Source organism: Diabrotica virgifera, chromosome 1 (genome assembly GCF_917563875.1).
Source record: "Diabrotica virgifera virgifera chromosome 1, PGI_DIABVI_V3a".
Lineage (NCBI taxonomy): Eukaryota > Metazoa > Arthropoda > Insecta > Coleoptera > Chrysomelidae > Diabrotica > Diabrotica virgifera.
Genome location: NC_065443.1, coordinates 207,423,994 through 207,448,387, shown reverse-complemented (window position 1 = coordinate 207,448,387; position 24,394 = coordinate 207,423,994). Strand labels below are relative to the sequence as shown.

The 24,394-nt window shown below is 33.2% G+C and overlaps 1 protein-coding gene across 1 annotated transcript in view; it reads right to left on the bottom strand.

Annotated features, from left to right (window-relative positions):
* The window catches only part of LOC126882005 (uncharacterized), a 59,970-nt gene that overhangs the window by 10,466 nt on the left and 25,110 nt on the right, over positions 1 to 24,394 (bottom strand). The window contains exon 3 of the mRNA XM_050646779.1: positions 6,877 to 7,287. Coding sequence (XP_050502736.1) covers positions 6,877 to 7,287 — 411 coding nt within the window. The remainder of the gene's footprint in view (positions 1 to 6,876; positions 7,288 to 24,394) is intronic.

The window sequence follows — 24,394 nt, the reverse complement described above, 5'->3', positions numbered from 1 at the left end:
TTTCAGGTAGTTGATCGATTAGGTACGCAGCGACACTCATCCATGGTGAACTGCACGCACACTTTTTATAGGTACTGTAACCAAATTTAAATCTGGTAACAGGGCTACTGATATACACAGAGCGAGTCACATAAACTCGCCAATATTTTCGTGTGTCTACGAGTAGTTGGCTATTTACTGAATTAGGTACTATTAACACATAATATAATAATATATTTCTATTGGTAAAAAAATAGATAAATGGAATTATTCATCGTCATAAAATATTTATTTGCAAGATTTTTAACTGTTATCAATGGTAACAGTGGTTACATAGACGCTTCGCCAGTGATAGGAGATGACGGAGATGTACTTGTGACAGGTGAAGTCGCTTGAAAATCAAAAGTGGGGTCATCATTTATCACTTCCTGTTCGTAAAATGGAAGAATTTTGAAAATTTATTTTGTTATTGTAATAAAAATAAAAATTTTTGGGTGATATTTCTGGGCCCTGGTTCGATCATTGAACAAATTAGCTCTGTACAATTTCCAAGTACATGTTAATTATATCACTAGGGTCCGTTATTTTGTTCATTTTGGTCATTATGTATACCAGTAACTTGTTTGTAACAATTTTCTTAATTTTCTGTGATTATTGAAGCTGTCGCCGAGTTTATAAGGTTTTTAGCCTTGGACCAAAGTGTAGTCATCCAGCTCTCCTTCGCCGCTATAATTTCTTTAAGAATTTGACTCTGTATATTTCCGCACCTTACTTGGTCCTGCTTGATCTTACACTGCCTACATTGTTCCATCATCTCTAGTATTTCTTCTGTCATCCAGTAATTATCGATTGGTGCTTTATTTTCGAAAAGAAAAGTGTTGTTACATCATCAAATGATTCTTTTTCATCAGATTAATATTTACTACGAAGGGATTGCGGTCGGATACTATGTCTGCTCCAGTTAATGCAAAGCATTCATTCAGTAGCTTCTAGATATTAATTGCCACGTAATATACTTCATTTCTTTTAAAGCTCTATCGTCCGTCTAAGAGCGACCTCCAAAAAATGTATAATGTAACAAAAATAAAAAACCGCTAAACGCCGTAAAAATACATACAGTATTCTAGTTTCAAAAGAGCTGATGTCAATATTACGTGGCGCGAAAATGTATTTTCATTTTGATGGAAAACAAAAATCTAGGTATACATGTTTTGAAAGATTTTTCCATAATATTTGCTAAAATTTGAACTAAAACGCGCCACAAGTTAGTAACTTTGATACAGTTTGCCTTTTGAAGCTCTTTTGTGGCGCGTTTTAGTTCAAATTTAGCAAATACAATGGAAAATCTTTTAAAATATAACCAGAAATTTTATTTTCTATCAAAAAGAAAATACATTATTTTCGCGCCACGTTATATTCATATCAGCTCTTTTATAGCTGGAATATTGTATGCTCCACTAATTTTTACGGCGTTTCGCGGTTTTTTATTCTTGTATTAGTAGTTTTTCAGAAGTTTTTTTAAAACTAAAGTTATGAAGTTGAATGTAATGTTTCTCGATTACACGTTAAGCGTTATAAATGGTCGCCTTTGTCACATTATCTCCCAAATGATCCAGTGGTTACGACACTAAACTTGTGATGGGACAGTCCAAGTTCATATTCCACCCATCCTAATACTTTGTTTTCAATATAATTATTTGTGTCCATCGAATATACACTAGATTTTTTTCTATTCGAAACAGATTGATTGATAATAACAAAAATATTGGGGTGGCCGGCAAATGAACTGGGATTGCCCGATCAAATTTAGCGTCGTAACCACTACAACTACATAAACTATTTCGGTGATAATGGTTACATGGATTATAAACTTTTGGCGCTGGATATCTTCTAAATGGCTTAACAGATTTTGATCGACCCTAACCTATTGATCACTAAACATGAGTTTTGAGTTAGCTGAAGGTATTACAGGAATTATTGACCTTCTTAAAAACCGTCTTTTTTTTTCATGGGAAATAGATTTGATCATACTTATAAAGCCAATAACTTAAAAATTAGAATTTTCGTAGATATAAGGTATACAACATTACAAACCTAAAATGCTCCTAAAAACGCTCAGTTATTGACCCAATTCGTAGGTTAAAATTCTGAGTAATCGTCGAAAAAATAAAAAAAAAATTCAAAGTCTACTTTTCAGTTTTTCGGCTATACTGAGCCATGTGTACGTCTGATCCTGAGCGCTTAGGCACCATTTGAAAGCTTAACTCAACGCTATCGATTTCTTGTATTTGCAGTTTTTCTGTATCTCCTTGGATCTAAGATATATACCTCCAAAAATATGCCGTTTTGTACCTACCAAGTCCTACAGCTGGATTATGGTGGTCAAAAGTCACAAACTACACCGGTTATGAATCGGCCCTGACCCCCTCTTGAAGTGCAGAAAAAAATTCAGATCTTTTCTACACACATACATATAGAAACTGAGTCATAATTCTAAGCTCGATAACTTTTGAATAGTATAACCGATTTTCAAATTTGGACATGCGTTGGAAAGATAATGATCAGTACTCTCAGAAGCCACAAAAATCGGACTTAAATTTTCGAAATTTTTGGGGACTGGAACGAAAAACCAACCCTAAATGGGAAGGGCCGTAAAATACATATTCTTGAACCAAAATGGATGGTTGACATATGGATGGGCGAGTCCTTTCCTAAACTTTAAGATGGGATTTGGCCGAATTTTCAATTCAGTCAGATTTAGAAAATCGAAAATTTCATGTATAAAGGGTGTCCAGAAACTCTACCGACAAAAAGAAGACAGGAGATTCTTCAGATAATTTTAAGACAATTTAGCTCAATTCGACTAGTCCGAAAATGCTTTCTAAAGGAGCTAGAGCTCTTTGAAGATGGCTTCGTGTAATTAGTTTTTCTTAAATACCTCCAGAACGCTTCAATTTAGAAAAACAAAAATCGGTACGTATATTTACCTTCCAGAGATAAATCGATTCCATCCATTTTCAATTTCTAGTACCGATCATAGGCGTGCGTTTTGGGTAGGGCAACGGTTATTTTATCACATAACTTCTTTGTCTTTAACTTTTACGCATTTTTGACACTGGATTATCAAATTGTGAGGTATTCTAGTACTAAAAGGTACTCTTGGTTTAAGTCCGTAGGACACACGGTTTTCTAGAAAAATCGAATTGAAAATTTTTCGTTTTTTGAATTTGAATAAAAATTGAAAAAAATTTCAAAAAAAACGGTGTATTTTATCAACTTAAAGCAAGAGTAAGTTTTAGTACTAGAATACCTCATAAATTAATAATCTAGAGTCAAAAATGCTTAGAAGTGAAAGACAAAAATGTTATGCGATAAAATAACAGTTGATCTACCCAAAACGAACGCATATGACCCGTACTAGAAATTCGCAGTTAATGAAATCGATTCATCTCTGAAATATAAATAAACCTACCAGTTTTCAGATTTCTAAATATTTTTTTTTTAATTTTCTTTTGGAATTCAAAAAAAGAAAAATTTCAAAATCGATTTTTCTATAAAACGGTGTATCCTATCGACTTAAAGTAAGAGTATTGTTCAAGCAATCTATATAGTGTAATGGGTAAGATTATTGTAGCTTTGGGTTGTTCTTCTTTAATATTAGGCCGGCAGCTGGTGTTTTCTGGTAATTAAATATGTAGTTAAAAATATGTAGTTGTAGAATATCTCACAATTTAATAATCTAGAGTCAAAAATGCTTAAAAATTAAAGATAAAAAAGTTATGCGATAAAATAATTATTGACCTACCCAAAAATGACGCCTATGACCGGTACTAGAAATTCGCAATACATGGAGTCGATTTATCTGTGGAAGATAAATATGTGCACCAATTTTAGTTTTTCTCAATAGAAGCATTCTGGAGTTATTTAAGAAAAACTACTTACAATAAGCCATTTTCAAACAGCTCTAGCTCCTTTAGGAAGCATTTTTGGACTAGGTGAATTGGGTTAAAATATCTTAAAATTATCTGAGGAATCTCCTGTCTTCGTTTGTTGGTAGAGTTTCTGGACACCCTGTATATGTAATATATTATACACGAAAAACATATGTTACAGTTCAAGTTGATTCTCAGTTAGAGTTGACTCCAACTAGTTGGAGACAACTCCAACTGAAACGAGCAGTAAAAGTTGAGTTTAAAAATTTAAATCAACTTTTACTAGTTGGAGTTGACTCTTCCTGGATCGATTCAGTAAATGTTGATTATACGAGAATCTCAAGTGCATTTTTGATGAGTGCGCGTTTCTTTGTTTTGACCGTTTCAACTACTTATTAGTATTGGGACCGTGCAAGTTCGGCAAAGCGACCCCTATTTCTACGCTCTGTACTATTATTCGCACTTTTAATTATATTGGCCAATTATATTAGTCCTGGTTACTGGATAATTGTCAAGGCCATAGTCCAAACAAATAATAAGAAGAAAAAATAAGATTCAGGTTATGTTATGAAAACATCAACAATTGTATGTAGTAAATAAAATTAGTTATTAAAATGCAGTACTGCAAGCAAAATACAATTAATTAAATTTACCTTTATATAATAATTGCATATCATATCAGTATTGTGGAGCAATATATAATTTTTCTGCTTCATTGACAGAAGGTATGAAATATACGTCAATTTGACAATTTCAATTGACAATATGAATTATTTAAGATAGTTGCAATATTTCTCCGCGACTCGCGCAGGGTCGTTTCTCGTTTCCCTTTCCAAGTACTTGCACACCGCGAATAGCCTGTAACGTCGCCCCCGTTAGGTAAATTATTCTGATTCGATATTTTGCACAAACTTACTCAAAGAAATACATCCGTATAACAATCCCTATAACAAATACACAGGTTGGTTGTCACGCGGTACCGCGGTCGAAAAATTGTTTAACCAATTTTTGTTAACCAAATTCACAAAAATAATTTTTATCTACTCTATCTCATATTATGTAAAGCAGCGGTTCTCAATCTGTGGTACATGTACCACTGGTGGTACATATCATTATTTGCGGTCCTGCCAAAGACAAACCATTTTCATTTCCAATAATGACACGAGTCGTCTCACCGTGCCTCGGAGAGCACGTTAAGCCGTCGGTCCCCCTGGGCTAGTCGACACTAGTTACTTGAAACAGGGTTAAAGATGTAATTGGCGCCGGAACTGTCCGAAAGGCAAAAATGCCATACGATATTATATATTATGAAAGTCAGAAACTAAAAAAAATCAAAAATTAAAGCTACCTCTATAAGATCCTGAAGAAATTTTTGTCATTATTTCATTAATAAGATATTATTTTTAATTATCAACAATGAGCGCTAAGCGTGTATTGAGGCGGCCGTCAATGTGAGTGCGAGTGAGATTCACCATTGGACGGCCGGAATGGTGCATCTCTTTAGCACTCACCATTGACGGCCGCCTAATACGCACTTAGCGCTCATTGTTAATAATTAAAGATAAAGCTTAGTAATAAAATATGTAGTGACAAAAATTTCTGCTGGATCTTATAGAGGGGGCTATAAACTTTGATTTGGTCACTTTCTGACTTTCATAATAATGGATTTTAACCGAGTTATTAAGCCTTGAAAATGGCTATTTTCGTATTTTTCAAATTTTAAATCGCGTATAACTCGACAACAATCAATTTTAGAGAAAAATCACAAAATACCTTTTTTTGCTCAGACTAACCCAAATGATCTAAAAAAAAATTTTTCGAAGTGAAAAAATTATTTTTGTGAATTTGTCTAAAAAAATTGTTTAAACAATTTATCGATCAAGGTACTGCCTGGCACCCAGTAGATTTGTTATAAGGACCTCTTTTTGAGTAAGTTTGTGCAAAAAATTCGAATCGGAGTAATTTACCTAACGGGGGCGACGATACAGGCTAGACTAATTTGAACATATTCAGTAACATTTAATTTCTAGAATCGGCTGTTTGTGTGAATCAGAATCAACTTTTATTAAATGGCATTGGGAAGAGTATACTTTTCCTAGTTGGAGTCTACTTTTACTAGTAAATGTTGAATATAAAACTTCATTTTATATTTATAATCAACTTTTACTGAAACCAGCCGTTAGAGTCGACTCCAACTAGTTGGAGTCAACTCCAACTGGATAATCAACTTGAACTGTAACATATACACTAAATATATTTCGTGTATATAATATATATGATTTTCTAAATCTTACTGAATTGAAAATTCGGCCAAATCCCATCTTAAAGTTTAGGAAAGGACTCGTCCATCCATATGTCAACCATCCATTTTGGTCCAAGGATGTGTATTTTACGGCCCTTCCCATTTAGGGTCTGTTTTTCGTTACAGTCCCCAAAACTCCCAAAAATTTCGAAAATTTAAGTCCGATTTTTGTGGCTTCTGATAGTACTGATCATTATCTTTCCAACGCATGTCAAAATTTGAAAATCGGTTATACTATTCAAAAGTTACCGAGCTCAGAAATATGACTCAATTTCTATTATGTATGTGCGTGGAAAAAATCTGAATTTTTTATATAGATAGTGTCGCATGTAGGGCGGTTGTGCGCCACAGGCGAGAACTGCCGTTCTCTGGGATATAATGATGAATATTTTAGTATAATATAAAATGTATAAATTGACAATATAAATTAGTTAGATTAAATTAAATTATTAGAAGAATTTTTTACTAAGCAACAACATTTTGTTTAATTTATTAATACATATTTTGTATTTTGAAAACTACGTCCGAAGTGAAAGTCGAAACGTTAATAAAATTATTCTTTCAAGTTAAATTGTGGCTTATTTCCCAGTTAGAATAGTTAATTACAAAATGCCAAAAAGAAACAGCTTCAGAAAAATAGTTTAGATTGAAACAAATACTTACCTCCACTTTTATAAATCGTACCAAATCCCAACAAAACTGTTCTACAGCAAAATGCAGTTTTGGATCTACAATATTCGCTAGGTACATTGCGGTTCTAACTGGATATAATGTACACGGAAAACACTTAATAAGGACCTCATTAGCTTGAAAGTCTTCTAAGTCGTAAGTTTGAATTTCTAGCGTCTGTCCTATTGTACAAGTTGCATAACATTTATTCAACATTTTTAACATCTCTAAAAAATGCGGATGTGTTTCAAAATATCGGCTGAAAAGGTAGGATGCACTCGATTGTAAAAAGAGGGTGTCTAATATAGCTTCTTTTATTCCCACTTGCTTATGCCATGGTTTTTCATTATATCTAACCATCTGATCATCCAAGATATCATCGTAAACGATCATTGAAGATACTAGCTAAAATAAAAAAAAATATTAAAAGTGTTTACAGATTAAAATTAAATATGCAAAAATACAGTATAGTCCAAAACAAGAATAAAAAACCGCTAGACGCCGTAAAAATGAGTGGCGCATAAAATATTCCAGCTACAAAAGATCTGATATGAAAATTACGTGGCGCGAAAATGGAATTTCATATGATGCAAAACAAAATTTTAGTTTTATTTTAAAATATTTTTCAATAATATTTGCTAAATTTGAAGTAAACGCGCCACAAAAGGGTAACTTTGATACAGTTTGAATTTTGAAACTCTTTTGTGGCGCGTTTACTTCAAATTTAGCAAATATTATGGAAAAATATTTTAAAATAAAACTAAAATTTTGTTTTGCATCAAATGAAAATCCATTTTCACGCCATGTAACATTCATATCAGATCTTTTGTAGCTGGAATATTTTATGCGCCACTCATTTTTACGGCGTTTAGCGGTTTTTTATTCTTGTATCAGGAGTTTTTCAAAGGTATTTATAAATTAAATGTATGATGTTGAATGCAATGTTCCTCTATTACACGTCAAGCTTTATAAATTGTCACCTTTGTTGCATTATCTCCCAAATGATCTAGTGTCCATCGAATGTACTCTAGATTTTTTTCTATTCGAAATAGATTGAAAAAAAAAATATATTGAGATGGCCGGTAAATGAAGTCGGATTGCCCGTTGCCAGATCAAATTTAGCGTCGTAACCACTACATTTACATAAACCATTTGGGGAATAATCGTTAATTGGATTATACATTTGTATCTTAATAACTTCTAAACGGCTTAACCGATTTTGATCAGTAAACATGAGTTTGAAACGTATTAACCAGTAGTATCTGATGGATCTAAGGTCAAGTATGATAACTGAAGCTATTACAGGAATTATTGAGCTTTCGGAACCGTTTTTCCCACAGGAAATAGATTGTATCATATTTATGAAGCCTATAACCTAAAAATTCGAATTTTCCCGGATATGAGGTATACATCGTTAGATTCGTCTTGAGTCCTTCTACAAACGCTAAGTTATTGGCGCAATTCGTACGTTGAAATGTTGAGTAATTGTCGAAAAACCAAAATTTTCAAAGTTTAGTTTTTCAGTTTTTCGGCTATACTGAGCCGTGTATATGTCTGATCCTGACGGCTTAAACACCATTTGAAAGCTTAAGTCAACACTATTGATTTGATGTATTTGCGGTTCTCCTGCCTCTTCGTGATCCGAATATATATACCCCCAAAAAATATGCCGTTTTGTACCTACCAAGTCCTATAGCTGGCTTATGGGTGGTCAAAAGTAACAAACTACACCGGTTCTAAATCGGCCCTGACCCCCTCTTTAAACACAGAGAAACATATCAAATCGGTTTAACTTTCAAACACACATACATACATATCCACAAACATTTTCCCTTTTTTAAATAAAAATTGAGTCACATTTCTAAGCTCTATAACTTTTGAATGGTATAACCGATTTTCAAAATTAGACATGTGTTGGAAAGGTAATGATCAGTTCTATTGGAAGCCGCAAAGGTTGGACAAATTTTTAAACTTTTTGGGAGTTTTGGTGACGAGAACGAAATAGAAGCCCTAAATAGGAAGGGCCGTAAAATCTACACCCTTGGACCAAAATCGATGGTTGACATTTAAATGGGTGAGTCTTTTCTGAACTTTAAGATGGGAGTTGGCCCAATTTTCAATTCAGTCAGATTTAGAAAATCGAAAATTTTGTGTATATATAGTGTCGCGTGTAGGGTGGTGTGGGTGTGCGCCACTGGCGAGAACTGCCGTTCTCTGGTAATGTTCAAAATTAGACATGCGTTGGAAAGGTAATGATCAGTACTGTTAGAAGCCGCAACAGTCGGACTTACATTTTCGAAGTTTTTGGGAGTTTTGGGGACCAGAACGAAAAACAGACCCTAAATAAGAAGGGCCGTAAAATCGACACCCTTGGACCAAAATGGATGGTTGACATATGAATGGGTGAGTCTTTTTGTGAACTTAAAGGTGGGAGTTGGCAAAATTTTCAATTCAGTCAGATTTAGAAAACTGAAAATTTCGTATATATAATAGTGTCGCGTGTTATAGGGGGGTGTTTTTCTGCGCCACTGGCGAGAACTGCCGTTATCTGGTAATCTTTCCGATATAAAACTAACAGCTTCGATAACTAATAGATCGAAAACTATTAATTTTATCAAAAAAATGTATAATGAACATTTTTTGCTTATAATTAATATTTTTACCAGCATTTGCGGTCAAAATATAAAAAAAAAATTCCACCTTCGAGATGAGGTGGCAACCACCCCATGGTAAAAGCGTCTTTCGGCATCATATAGATTTTGATCCTTGGACTATCCACTACTTATTGTCAAATTTTTAAGCAAATCAATCCATTCTGTAAAAATTGCTAAGTGAAAAATTTCAGTTCCTGGACTAATTATACTTTTGGAGCTCTATAACTTCTGAACGACTTACCTGATGTTGATCACTAAACATTAATTTGAAACATATTGACAAGTAGTATCTGATGCATCCAAGATCGAGTATGATAACTGAACGTATTACAGGAATTATTGAGCTTGAAAAACCGTTTTTTTTTTCATAAGAAATAGATTTGATCATATTTATGAAGCCTATAACTTAAAAATTCGAATTTTCCCAGATATAAGGTATACACTGTTAGACGCGTCCTGAGTTCTTCTACAAACGCTCAGTTATTGGCGAAATTAGTAGGTTGAAATTTTGAGTAATTGTCGAAAAACCAAAATTTTCATATTTAATTTTTCAGTTTTTTGGCTATGGTGAGCACTACGTATGTCTCAGCTTGATCGCTTAAGCGCCATTTGAAAGCTTAACTCAAACCTATTGATTTGGTGTATTTGCGGTTTTCCTGTCTTTCCTTGAACCTAAGATATATACGCCAAAAAATATGCTATTTTGTATTTACCTAGTCCTCTAGCTAACTTACGGGTAGTCAGAAGTCAAAAATTAGACCGGTTCTGAGTCGGCACTCACACCCTCTTGAAACACAGAAAAAAAAATTCAGATCGGTTTAACTTTTCCACACACATACATATAATACAAACATACATACATATCCACAAACATTTTCCATTTTTTAAATAAAAATTGAGTCATATTTCTGAGCTCGATAACTTTTGAATGGTATAACCGATTTTTAAAAATAAACATGCGTTGGAAAGGTCTATGCTATCAGAAACCGCAAAGGTCGGGCTTAAATTTTTGAAATTTTTGTGAGTTTTGGGGACGAGAACGAAAAACAGGCTTTAAATGGGAAGGGCCGTAAAATCCACACCCTTGGACCAAAATGGAGAAGTAACATATGGATGGACGAGTCTTTTCCTAAACTTTAAGATGGGATTTGGCCCAATTTTCAATTCAGTCAGGTTTAGAAAATCGAAAATTTCGTGTATACAGTGAGCACGTAAAGGTTGGAATAAATTCATTTTCTCGAGAATGGATGATTTTGGAAAAAATCCCGAAATAGGTCAATTTTTATTTTTAAATTACCACTTTTTGGCATATATGTCATACTAGTGACGTCACTCGTCTGGACGTGATGACGTCATCGATGATTTTTTTAAATGAGAATAGGGGTCGTGTGATAGCTCATTTGAAAGGTAATTCAATGCTTTATTCAGTAATATAAACATTAACATAATTATTTATACAGGGTGCCCAAAAAAAATTTTTTTTGGATTAAATTTATTGACAAAGAAGAATGTATGTAATTTATTTAATTCAAAATACATTTCACTGCTCTCAGAAAACTGAAAAAAATGTTTATTTGAAAAATAATCATTGTTTTTCGCTTAAATTAAATGTTCAAACTGTCACGAGGCTGGTGGGTGGTGGCTTTGATATTGAATTTAAGCAAAAAACAAATTTATTTGGCAAATAAACATTTTTTCCTGTTTTCTAATAGCAGTAAAATGTATTTTGAATTAAATAAATTACACACATTCTTCTTTTTATGTCAATAAATTTAATTCAAAAAGATTTTGTTTGGATACCCTGTATAAATAATTATGTTAATGTTTATATTACTGAATAGAGAATTGAATTACCTTTCAAATGAGCTATCACACGACCCCTATTCTTATTTAAAAAAATTATCGATGACGTCATCACGCTCAGATGGGTGACGTCACTAATATGATATATATGCCAGTAAGTCGTAATTTAAAAATAAAAATTGACCTCTTTTCGGATTTTTTTCCAAAATCGTCCATTCTCGAGAAAATGAATTTATTCCAACCTTTACGTGCTCACTGTATATAGTGTCGCTTGTAGGGGTGTTGTGCCGCACTGGTGAGAACTGTCGTTCTCTGTGGATAAACAGTAATTAGTGAACTTGTAATTATTTTATTGTTTTAAGAAATACATATTGGCACTTTATTACATGTTCTTAATGTGCTCCTCTTCGATCAAGACAGACTTCATACCGATGTTTTAAGTTTCTTGTCATGTTATGGAATAAGAGTAGCCATAGGCACATAGGTCAATCAAAGACACGACTCGAAGTTCGCGCGTCTTGCTCGTCTTGTACAAAGTTTGCGGCACAAGCGATTACTCTGCGCACACTAGTCAATTCAGTTTGCTCACATCTTCCAACCAGGAAGAACGCATTTTTTATACCAAAATCAACCAAAACGACTATTTCGATCTGTGAAAAGTACTAGTCCTGTCGCTAGGAGGGGGGGGTACAACGGTTGGACTTACCCATGTTTTTATGTAATATTACAAGTAGAACACGAATTTTTTGGGTAACAGTTGATCCGGATATCGATAAGATTGTTATAAACAAAGAACATGAGGAATTACATAACAGCGATTTTTCGCAAAACAAAACATTTTTTTGTATTTTTTGGATCATTCTAAGCAAATAATGTCCTTACAAGTTTTTTCGTAGAATGCATAGTTTTCGAGATAAACGCGTTTGAACTTTCAAAAAATCGAAAAATTGCAATTTTTGAACCCGAATACCTTTTGATTAAAAAATAAAATAGCAATTTTGCTTACTACGCCAGGGCAGATAAATAAAAATGAGCGATTTCAGGGTAAAAATCAATACAGGTATTTGAAGGTGCTAAATCGTAGGGGGGACATAGTTAATTAAAAATACATACAGAGGTACTCGCAAATCAACCTCAGTTTTTTATAAACAAAGGCTAAAATCAGAAAATATGGTTTTTTGCCTGTAGCATTTTTTGTATCATGTTTACAGCAAAAGTTGTATTATGAAAGTTGTGTATCATAAAAAAACAATTAATTTTAATTTTGATTAGTTAAAATCGATAAATAATTAACCGAGATAATTGCAAAAAACCACATTTTTTGCACTATTTTGTAAATGTTAATAACTTTTACTAAATATGACCTAAGGAACATATTGTACCTTAATTATGAGGATATTATGTGCCCTTACTAGAGTGCAAAGTATCAAGAATATCGTTTTGTTAGTTTACGAGTTACGTTAATTGTTTATCCAAAACATTGAATGTTTAAACATCTATTGTTGCCCAAGGGGTATTTTCAGAGCTTTTTAGCCAAGTGGAATGAGTTTTTAAAGACTCAAGCTACTAATAAATTAAAAAAAAATGATACATTTATTATTTAAATGCTCTTAAACAAGTCGTTTAATAAATAGCGAGTTTTTTCCTTATAAACATTTAGAATAACTTTGTTATTTTTCACGACAAATAATTATAATTAGTTGTATCAGAATCGTCCCATCTCTAATTGAATTGGTAAGACGTGTTTATGAGTGCTCGTAACTTTTATCAAGTTTTGTGATTATTACGGCTATAATTAAAAAGCTTTTAAAGCGCCAAAGAAACCATAAAGTGACAAAGTGAAATTGTGCAGAAAGTGAGCCAAGAAAACAAGCAGAATAATTTGTAAGTACAATTTCTTATATTTACATTTATTGAATAGAACAAAAATATCGCTTGCAAATTAAAGAACTATAAAAACCAGAAACTAATTAGTTCTGATAAGGTGACTTGATTTTGAGCCATCGAGGCGGGCTCGCCACTTTTTCGCAAACCAAACTGTTACAAAATAACGATTGGACTATTAAGTAACGGGAGTGAATATAAGTAAGTGAAAATAATCTGTATGTGTACAATTTCTTATATTTATTGGGAAAGAACAAAAATATCGTATGCAAATTAACGAACTATAAATAACAGTAACTATTTAGGTTTGATAAGGTGAAGAGCCTCCGCGCTTTTGAGGCGGGCTCGGCACTTTTTCGCAAACCGAACAGTGACAAAACACCGATTGGACTATTAAGTAACGGGAGTGAGTAATACATGCACGCTGCGCCACAAAAAATGGCTTCGAATTTGTTAACACCGGTAAAAATAATGGATAGATACAAAGTGGATTCGGACGACGACACATCAGAAGACCATAGAAAGAGGAACAGAGAAGAAGAGGAAGAATTGTTCCAAAAAAGTAAAAAAGTGTCTAGATCGCCTAACAAAACCCGTAACGAAGATAATAAGCTCGATCAAATTATTAAAATGATGCATGACTTAACCACAGAAACAAAAAATTTAACAACGGAAGTAAAAGAGATAAAGAATGAACAGAGAAAGTACTGGGAGGAACTAAACGACCTGAAAACAGAATTGGAGAAAGTTAAACAAGAAAACCAAACTAAACACAAGGAGAAGGAAGAAATGAAAAAAGAACTAAACGATATGAAAATACGTGTACAAAGAATAGAAAAGTAAAGGAAAGTAAAGAATGTTGTAATACAAGGCTTGCCAATAGATACAATCGATAGAAATGCACTGAAACAAACTGTAGGAAACTTCATGGAAAAAGAAATGAATATCAATGTTCAAATCGAAGAAGTTATCAAACTGGGAGAAAAAACATGTTTGGTCAAACTACAGAACAAGTTTGAAAAAGAAAAGATCATGCAAAATAAAGCTAAACTAAAACACATAAAAGGCAATAAAGTATATATAAATAATGACATAACAAAAGAAGAACTACAAACACAGAAAAAAATAAGACAAGTCGCAAATGAAGAAATTAATAAGGGTAAAAGTGTTACAATAAAATATAATAAATTAATAATAGATGGAAAAACACACAAATGGAATCAATACAGCAACAAGCTAGAAGAAGACCAGGGAAATCCAAAAAAACTAACAGAAGATGAAAATACACAAACAAAAGCACAAATCACGACAGACAAGGCACAGAAAAAGGAATTGAGCAAGGACGAAAATAGAAATAGAGCAAAAACGAAAGATAAACATGAAATAGACATAAGAGAGAACATATTTATAGGTGCATGGAATGTAAGAACCCTACACGAAACCGGCAAATTGGAGCAGGTAAGCCAAGAGATTGATAAGTACAAATTAGACATTGTCGGACTAAGCGAAACAAGATGGAATGGTAGTGGATCAACCCGAGTAGGTGACCAACAGCTAATGATATATTCTGGGAATACGGATGTAAATGACAAACACGAAAAGGGAGTGGCAATACTGCTAGCCCAAAAGGGGAGAAAGGCTCTAGTAGAGTGGGAACCAGTGTCAGAAAGGATTATTTGGGCGAGACTGAAGGCAAGCTTTATAACATAATAGTAATAAATGTATATGCTCCCACAAATAAAAACGACGAAAATGAGAAGGAAGAATTTTACGAGCAACTACAAACAACGTTTAATAAGATTAATAATAAATATAGAAGAGATATAAAAATAGTAATCGGAGACTTTAATGCAAAAATAGGAAATGATAATAAAGGACATGAACATGTGATGGGAAAGGAGGGAATTGGAGAGAGAAACGACAATGGAAATCGATTAATCGAATTTTGTGAGCAAAATGAACTTTTAATAGGCGGAAGCATCTTTAAACATAAGCGGATACATAAGGAAACATGGAGATCACCGGGAGGAAGATACAAGAATCAAATAGACCACATAATAATTGAATATAAATGGAGAAGCTGGCTGCAAGATGTCAGGAGCTTAAGAGGTGCTGATGTGGGATCAGACCACATGCTAATCAAAGCGAGACTAAAAATGAAATTAGCCAGAGATAAAAACCAAAAAATCAGCAGAAGGAACAAGTACAACGTTGATGCCCTAAAACAAGAATGTATAAGAAATAAATTCAGTGAGAAACTGGCAATTAACCGAACAGTATCACAACAAACTGGAGAGTCAGTCGAAGAAACATGGAAATATTTTAAAGAAGTGATGATGAATACAGCAAAAGAAACAATCGGATTAAAAAGAAGACAAAATAAAAAATGGATTACCAAAGACACTCTACTACTGATAGAAGAAAGAAAAAATATCAAAGAAGAAATTCTACAAAAGGAAGGATCGGAAGAAGAGAGGGCACTTGAAAGGAAATACAAGGCAAAAAACGCAGAAGTAAAAAAACAAGCCAGAAAAGATAAAAGAAACTATATAAATGAGATGCTAAATATATCAGAAGAAGCAGCGAAAGAAAACGACTTAGGAACACAATATACAATCATACGAAACTTAACAGGAAAAGCACAACGAAATATACGAGAAGTAAAGGATAAACAAGGAAATAGAATAAAAAATGAGAAAGGAATAATACAAAGATGGAAGGAATACTTCCAAGAGATATATGCTAAGCATGAAATAACTCAAATCATAGAAGATGAAGTAGAATCACCAGAGCTAGAAGTGAATATTGGAGAAATTACAATGGAAGAAATTGGAAACACCCTAAAACTACTAAAAAATGGCAAAGCCGCAGGAATCGACAATATACCCATTGACATAATAAAAGCAGACACCGAGCAGTCAGTAGAGATGCTACATACACTTTTGAATAAAATATGGACGGACGAAGAATTGCCAAAGGAGTGGAAAGAGGGATTGATTATAAAAATACCCAAAAAAGGAGACCTGAGCAAATGCAACAATTGGCGTGCAATAACACTACTAAGTGCCACATCCAAAGTGCTGACCAAAATCATTTTGGAAAGATTGAAGCCGGAACTAGATAAAAAACTGAGAAACAACCAAGCAGGCTTCCGTTCCAACCATTCCACTATTGATCACATTTGCACCCTTAGAATTATCTTGGAACAAACAAATGAATGGAATAAAGATATAGATGTGAGTTTTATCGACTTCGAAAAGGCCTTTGACCGTGTAAATAGGGCACAGATGTGGAAAATCCTTAGATTATATGGGATACCACAAAAAATCATAAACTTTATTAAACTCTTCTACGAAGGATACAAAGCCAAACTAGAACATTCAGGTGAAGTAACAGAAGAAATATCCATAGAAAGTGGAGTCAAACAGGGTTGTGTACTATCCCCTACCCTATTTCTTATTATGATAGATTGGGTAATGAGGAAAGTAATCGACGATCGAACAGGCATCAGGTGGAACCTTTTCAAACAGCTAGAAGATCTCGAATTTGCAGATGACATCTGCCTTATAACTGAACACCGAAATCATATGCAAGCAAAAATTGACAAATTGGCACAGTACTCCGACACGATCGGACTTCGAATAAACACAGAAAAAACTAAACTTCTAAAAAATAATAACCATCCAAATAATAAAATAATGATAAACGGTAAAGAAGTAGAAGAGGTAGACAAGTTCACATATCTGGGATCTGTCATGGAAAGGAGCGGGGGGTGTAAAAAGGATATACAGACGAGAATAACAAAGGCGCAACACGCATTCAACGCTTTAAATAAAATTTGGCAAACAAACGAAATATCGGAAACAACAAAAATTAAAATATTTAACAGTTGCATTAAAAGTATACTGCTCTATGGAGCAGAAACATGGAAACAGGACGAAAATACAACTAAAAAACTACAAACATTTGTAAACAAATCTCTAAGAAAAATCCTGAAAATATACTGGCCAAATAAAATAACTAATACAGAACTATGGGAAAGGACAAAGCAAACTAACGTATCTACTACAGTCAAGGAAAAAAATGGAAATGGATCGGCCACACTTTAAGGAAAGACCAAAGCAGCATAGCAAGACAAGCACTTGAATACCAACCAGAGGGGAAAAGAAAGAGGGGCAGACCAGACAACAGCTGGAAAAGAACAACAACGAGAGAACACGAAAAAATTGGACTAAGATGGGGCGAAGTCAAAAAGAGAGCAAAAGATAGAAGACAGTGGAGGGAATTAGTTCACAATTTATCCAGAGAATAAAAACAAAAGAAGATGCGCTGTCCCGGCCAGACAGCAATCTTACACTTTTGGCCAAGAAACGCATAAGCGCCCAATACTCCACAAGGAGGGATGGAACGAGAGAGAGAGTTGTGTCAGAAAAGTGGTAAAAAAACACACATTAAAAACAAAAAATAAACTTTCTATGACCAATAATACCCAACTTATACTTTTTTTTTTGAAAAATCATATCAGTATTGTTTATAAATATTAAGAGTCGAAATTTGCAAAAAATCATAATAGACATCTATATTTTACATTGCAATTAATAACTACAGTATATCTTGTATTTAAAATGAGTAATAACCCTTTAAAATGAAGGTACTCGAGCTGACTTAACTGGGACCGTGTGATGGGGAAGGATCTCTGAGTCCGCTTTCGCGCTTCGAGATTTTGGTATTGAAAGTTCAAATTGGAGCACTTGAAAATTTTTACAATAACTCCGCTTCCAGAGAACGTAGAGCTTTCATTTTTTTTAATTGGGGTAACTGGACGAAATAATAACGACTAGCTAATTTCCATTCACCGGAAAAATCGGGAAATTCTGGAAAATGGACTTTTTTATTCAACATTCATTTACAACGTTAACACTAATATATTTCAATAAATATTTTCATAACATATTATAAATTTGTAAATAAATAATAAATGTACAGTATATATATCTTTATATATATATACAGGGTGGTTCATCGTATTTGCCTCGGTCTCTGTACGGAAAACGACTTGATATTTAAAAAAATATTCTTGACAGCAATTTACAGGGCAATTAACACTACAATCTAAAACTAATGAAAATTATACAGGGTGCTTCAAAAAAGAGGGGTATATTAAAGTTATATTTTCTCTTATGGAACACCCTACTCGTGAGCCACTTTTGAATTTTCCTTAAAAAATAAGCTATATTTTTATAAGGGTTTCCTACACGTAAATACATGGTGTTTTGATTTATTTCAATTTTTATAAGAATGTAAGGTTTAAGAAAAAAAAAAATAATATCTACGAATCTAAGAATCCGTGACAAATTTTTTCTTGGATCTTTATAATAGACTATTCAGCATATTGGAACAGATATTTATTGTAATAATATTTATAATTATTTAATCGTACATTTTTAGATTTAAAAATTAATTAAAAACAAAAACATTCAACAAAACTGAAAACATAAACAAAAACATACCTCATTATAGGGCCAAAACTAGTGTTAATGTGTATCTACAAAAACACATATTAAGTATGTGTTTTTGTGTTTTGTGTTTCTCCACAATACACCAGGGTAGAAAAATAAATATGAGCGATTTCAGGGTAAAAATCAATACAGGTATTTGAAGGTGCTAAATCGTAGGGGGATATAGTTTATTAATAATACATACAGAGGTACTCGTAAATCGACCTCATTTTTTTATAAACAAAGACCAAAGTCAGAAAATATTAGTTTAGCATAGTTTACAAAATCTCAAGAAGATCTGTTTGTTAGTTTACAAGTTATATTAAATGTTTATCCCAGACATCGAATATTTAAACAATCATTGTTGCCCAAGGAGTGTTTTCAGAGCTTTTTGGCAAAGTGCAATGACTACTTAAAAACTCAAAGTACTAAGTAAGTTAAAAAAAATAATATATTTATTTTTTAAATGTTGTTAAACAAGTCGATAAAAAAATGGTAAGTTTTTTCCTTATAAACAATTAGAATATCTTTATCATTTTTTCTGATAAATAATTATAATTGGATGTGTCAAAAAGCTGGTAAAAAAATGTACATTAAAATGAAAAAAAAACTTTCTAGGACCTACAATAGCCAAGTTATACTTTTTTTTTGAAAAATCACATCTCTATTGTTTATAAATATTCAGAGTTGAAATTTTTAGAGCATGGTAATAAATATCTGTATTTTATGACAATTGATAAGTACGAACTATCTTCTATATAAAACGAGTAATAGCCCTTTAAAGTCAAGTTACTCACGCTGACTGAGCTGGGACCGTGTGATATGGAAGAATGTCGGAGTCCAGTTTCTCGCGTTGAGATTTTGCTATAAAAAGTTCAATTTGGAGCGCTTGAAAAATTTTACAATATTTCACCTTCCAGACAACGTAGAGCCTTTAATTTTTTTTGGGGTAACTCGACGAAAGTATACCAACTAGCTAATTTTCATTGGCCGAAAAAATCGGAAAATTCTGGAAAATGTATTTTTTATTCAACATTTACAACGTTAACACTAATACATTTTGATAAATATTTTCATAAAAAATTATAAATTTGTGAATAAATATTAAAATATAATTATAGTATGTATACAGGGTTGTTCATTTTATTCGCCTCGGTGTCTGTACGGAAAATGAATGGATTTAAAAAAATTCTTCATAGAAATATACAGGGCCATTAACACTACAATTTAAAAATAATATGAATTATACAGGGTGCTTTAAAAAAGAGTGGTATATCAAAGACATATTTTCTATGGAACACCCTACACCTGATGAAATTTTTGAATTTGCCCTTAAACAATAAGCTAGACTATACCTAAGTGCAGGGTGTTTTGATTTATTTCAATTTAAAAAAAATGTAACGTTTTAGAAAAAAAAATAAACAGGTATTTACGAATCTAAGAATTGGTGACAAATTTTTTTTGGATCTTCATAATAGACTATTTAGCATATTTAAGCAGATTTTTATTGTAACAAAATTTATAATTACATGATCGTACAATTTCAGGTTTAAAAATTAATTGAAAACAAAAACGTTCTAAAATTGAAAAAAAAATGTATAGATTATAATTATTGATCTTCGTTAATTCTACACAGTTTTTGTACAGGTTCATCAATTTCTTCCACATTATCCATAATTTCTTAAAATAAATCAATTGTACCGAGCTTTGCATAAATTGCAAATATGATACTGATGAAAAAAGATGCTACAACCTTTTGACAGTTATTATAGATGACAAAAGTGAAGTTGAAGAAGATTTGTTTAAAAAAATTAGGGATAATGTTTAAGAAATTAATAAATTTGTACATAAACTGTGTATAATTAACGAAGATCAATAATTATAATCTATACATATACATTTTTTCTTAATTTGAGAATGTTTTTGTTTCCAATTAGTTTTTAAATCTTAAAATGTACGATCAATGGCCGGTTTCACCAACGACGAATAGTAGTTTATTCTATGATTAAAGTTATTCGACCAATAAACTGACATATCTCCATTTTACTAACGTCAAATAAGACTTATTTTATTTATTTAACAAAAAAATACTTACTCTTTGACTAAATTGGCAAGTTAATCTGACTGTAAATATTTAGAAGAAAGTAAATTCGCCAGTTTCACTTTAAATTATTAAAATTATATTTAGTCCTGTCACCAGGGGGGGTACAACGGCCTCTTTAATTCAGATGGACTTACCCAAGTTTTTTTTATATACAGTCGAACCCGCTTATTAGAATACCGGTTCTATACCAGAACGATTTTACTATGCACATATGATCGGTTATTAGAATATCCCTGTTATAGGAATACTTTTGCTTGGCACGAAGGCTATTCCAATAAGCGGGTTCGACTGTATTTTGACCCGTAGAATACGAATTTTTTGGGTAACAGTTGATCCGGATGTCGATAAGATTGTTATAGACAAAGAACTTGAGGAATTACATAACAGCGATTTCTCGCAAAACAAAACATATTTTTTGTATTTTTTGGGTCATTTTAAGCAAAAAATATTCCTACAAGTTTTTTCGTAGAATGCATAGTTTTCGAGATAACCGCGGTTGAACTTTAAAAAAATCGAAAAATTGCAATTTTTGAACCCGAATAACTTTTGATTAAAAAATAAAGTAGCAATTCTGCTTACCGCATTTGAAAGTTTAAGTCAACTTATATATCGGTTTTGATTATTTGAATTGCTAAAAATTAATTTTTTTATTGTTAAACAAATCTATAAATACATAGTGTTTCCCGTACCTAATACATGCGTTTTAACGCATGCTACGTAGAAATTGCCTCGCTTGCACTTATAGCTACTCTACTACCTACTCGTTCGATTTTAAATGAGAAATCATTGAAAACATCACTCACATACTAGGTGTTTATAACTTTGTTTAACAATAAAATAATAAATTTGTAGCAATTCAAATAATCAAAACCGATATAATTTGACTTAAACTTTCAAATGCGGTAAGCAGAATTGCTACTTTATTTTTTAATCAAAAGTTATTCGGGTTCAAAAATTACAATTTTTCGATTTTTTGAAAGTTCAACCGCGGTTATCTCGAAAACTGTGCATTCTACGAAAAAACTTGTAGGAATATTTTTTGCTTAAAATGACCCAAAAAATACAAAAAGATATTTCGTTTTGCGAGAAATCGCTGTTATGTAATTCCTCAAGTTCTTTGTCTATAACAATCTTATCGACATCCGGATCAACTGTTACCCAAAAAATTCGTATTCTGCGGGTCAAAATATATAAAAAAATCTTGGGTAAGTCCATCTGAATTAAGGAGGCCGTTGTACCCCCTGAACAATATCCCTTCGTTGGCTCAGTGTAGATGGTCTTTAAGTTGTGATGGAAACACCGAATAATAGTAACAGAGTTTATTGATGAGACTTACACTATGGATGTTGACCCGGGGTACTTTGAGTAGAGACTTAAATGATGAGCGTTGAAGACAATCACTCGCGTTAATGAATTAATAATAATTAAATTTCTAGACAAGAGATCTTAGTTTTATATAAGTTTAAATTGGGTCAATGTAAACACGGGCCCCGCGTGATTTTGTGTATTTAATTAAGGTAAATTGTTTATCTTATGTCAGCAACTTTTGGCTGATGTCCAAATTATATTATTGTTAATTGACCAAATGTGTATGTAATTTAATTAATTACGTGTGTGTGTTTAATAACAAATAAATGCATTCGATCTACTGGGTGATAAAATGATACTGTCCAATTTCGGATATGAATACCGAATATTTGATATTGGACATACTGCGGACTCGGGCAAAAACTGGCCCAAGTGTCAATACTCAAAGTTTACATATAAGTATTACATAAAATAGTCAAATTCAAACATGTTAATAAATAAATAGTTTAAGAATAATCAACAATCTTCCAACCGTACTCTAGCTATCAATGTCCGACTCTATCTCTAGATTAAAATTAGGGCAATTGGATGAAAATGTGGAGAGTGGGATGTCGGCCTTTGAAGTCGACGGTACATTGTTATGCCGATTACTACTTAATACAGGTACTTCCTGTTCGTTAGTCTGAGTATGTGGATTCCCTGAACGACATAGTCGTACAACAGGACGGTATTTCCATAACGTGAGTATCCCAATTATTACCATTATAGTAATGGTCCCGGTGGCTACAAAATAATGCCAATTAGATTCTGGAATCGATTGCCACTGCGTATGCGTCATTTCTTGTTCTAGACTTTCCTCCTCAAGTAACGCGTGACGTAGCTCTCCTCCTGGTATGTCCAGGTAGGTGTTTAGAGGCATGTTAAACCTGCGGGGTGTCCTCGCCACCAATTGGGCCACGGGAGTGATTGGCGCCTTCAGGTAGCTTGTTACCGCTCTCTCCATCCCACTGCTAGTGGGGAGTAATGTAATATTTGTCGTTTGGGCGATACATTTGGGTGAAAGTTTCAGGAATGTGACTCGTTCCAGTACTCTTTCGCTCCGATTTCCATCGCAAATAATGGATATGTGTATCGTGACTGGCGTGATAACGAGCCAGAGGTTGGGGGTACCCATCTTACTCCATTGAGCTGTCTGTATTGTCCTGGCTACCACTGGACATGTGCTATTCTTAGATCGCTCATAAATTTCTTCAAGTATGCAGTTTGGTTGGGTATCCATGTTCCTTATAGCCGTTGGTGAGCACGCTATCTGCGTCTTTGTCAACAGTAAACATCTTTCCCTATCTTCTGCGGTCAATTCGAAGTAGTGCAGTGTGTTATAATCTACGACCAGTAGATTCCTTGGGGCGACAAATGTGCGCAACACCGACCCCTCAACGGTAAGTGGTATGGCCGTGACTTTCAGCATGCTGTACTTAATTTTCCCTGTCACTATGAAATAGCCGATGACTGTTATATATCTGTCGTCATGACTGACTTCTGTTTCTATAATGGGCTGTCGTCGTATTTCGACCCCTTGTGGCAGTATCTGCCCTGCTTTCTCTATCAATTTGTTTATCTCACCCGGTTTCACTATATCAATGAAGTGTCCGTGGTTATAGTGAAGGTTTAATATTCCCTCGTAAAATTGAGTATATTCGTTTATGAATTCCATAACTTGCAACGCTATCGTTTGTATTCGCAACGTGCTATATTCGGTTTCTAGTCTCTGTGCTTTGTCTTCTACTTCGTTAAGTCCTTTAGATATTTCTTGTAGGCCTGTGATTAGTGCTTTGTTAAACTTGTTCATTTGCTCGTTTATCCTGTTCTCTGTGTGATTGATTGATGTTATTGTTTCTAACATTATCTTCGCTTGATGCTGTGATCCCTTTATTAGCTCCTTTTGGTTATTGTCTAATGCTTCAATGTTACTGTAGGCTTCGTCATTGACTCCAAATACTGAGGTTAATATTGTTCCTAATATTCCTCTTCTTTCCCTTGCTTTTATTTCTACTGTCAACCCCTCGCTTACTGATTCCGCCTTTCTTTGTCCTTCCTCTAACTTCCCTATTATATCCTTACAATTCACGATTTTTATATCCTGACATAGTTCTCGTACTCCTTGTATCATATTTCCTATTAGTTGGTGCTCTGTTCGAATTCTTCCCTTTTCTAGTAACACCTTTATTCGAAATGTTCCCCGGTCTATAACGACCTCTCCA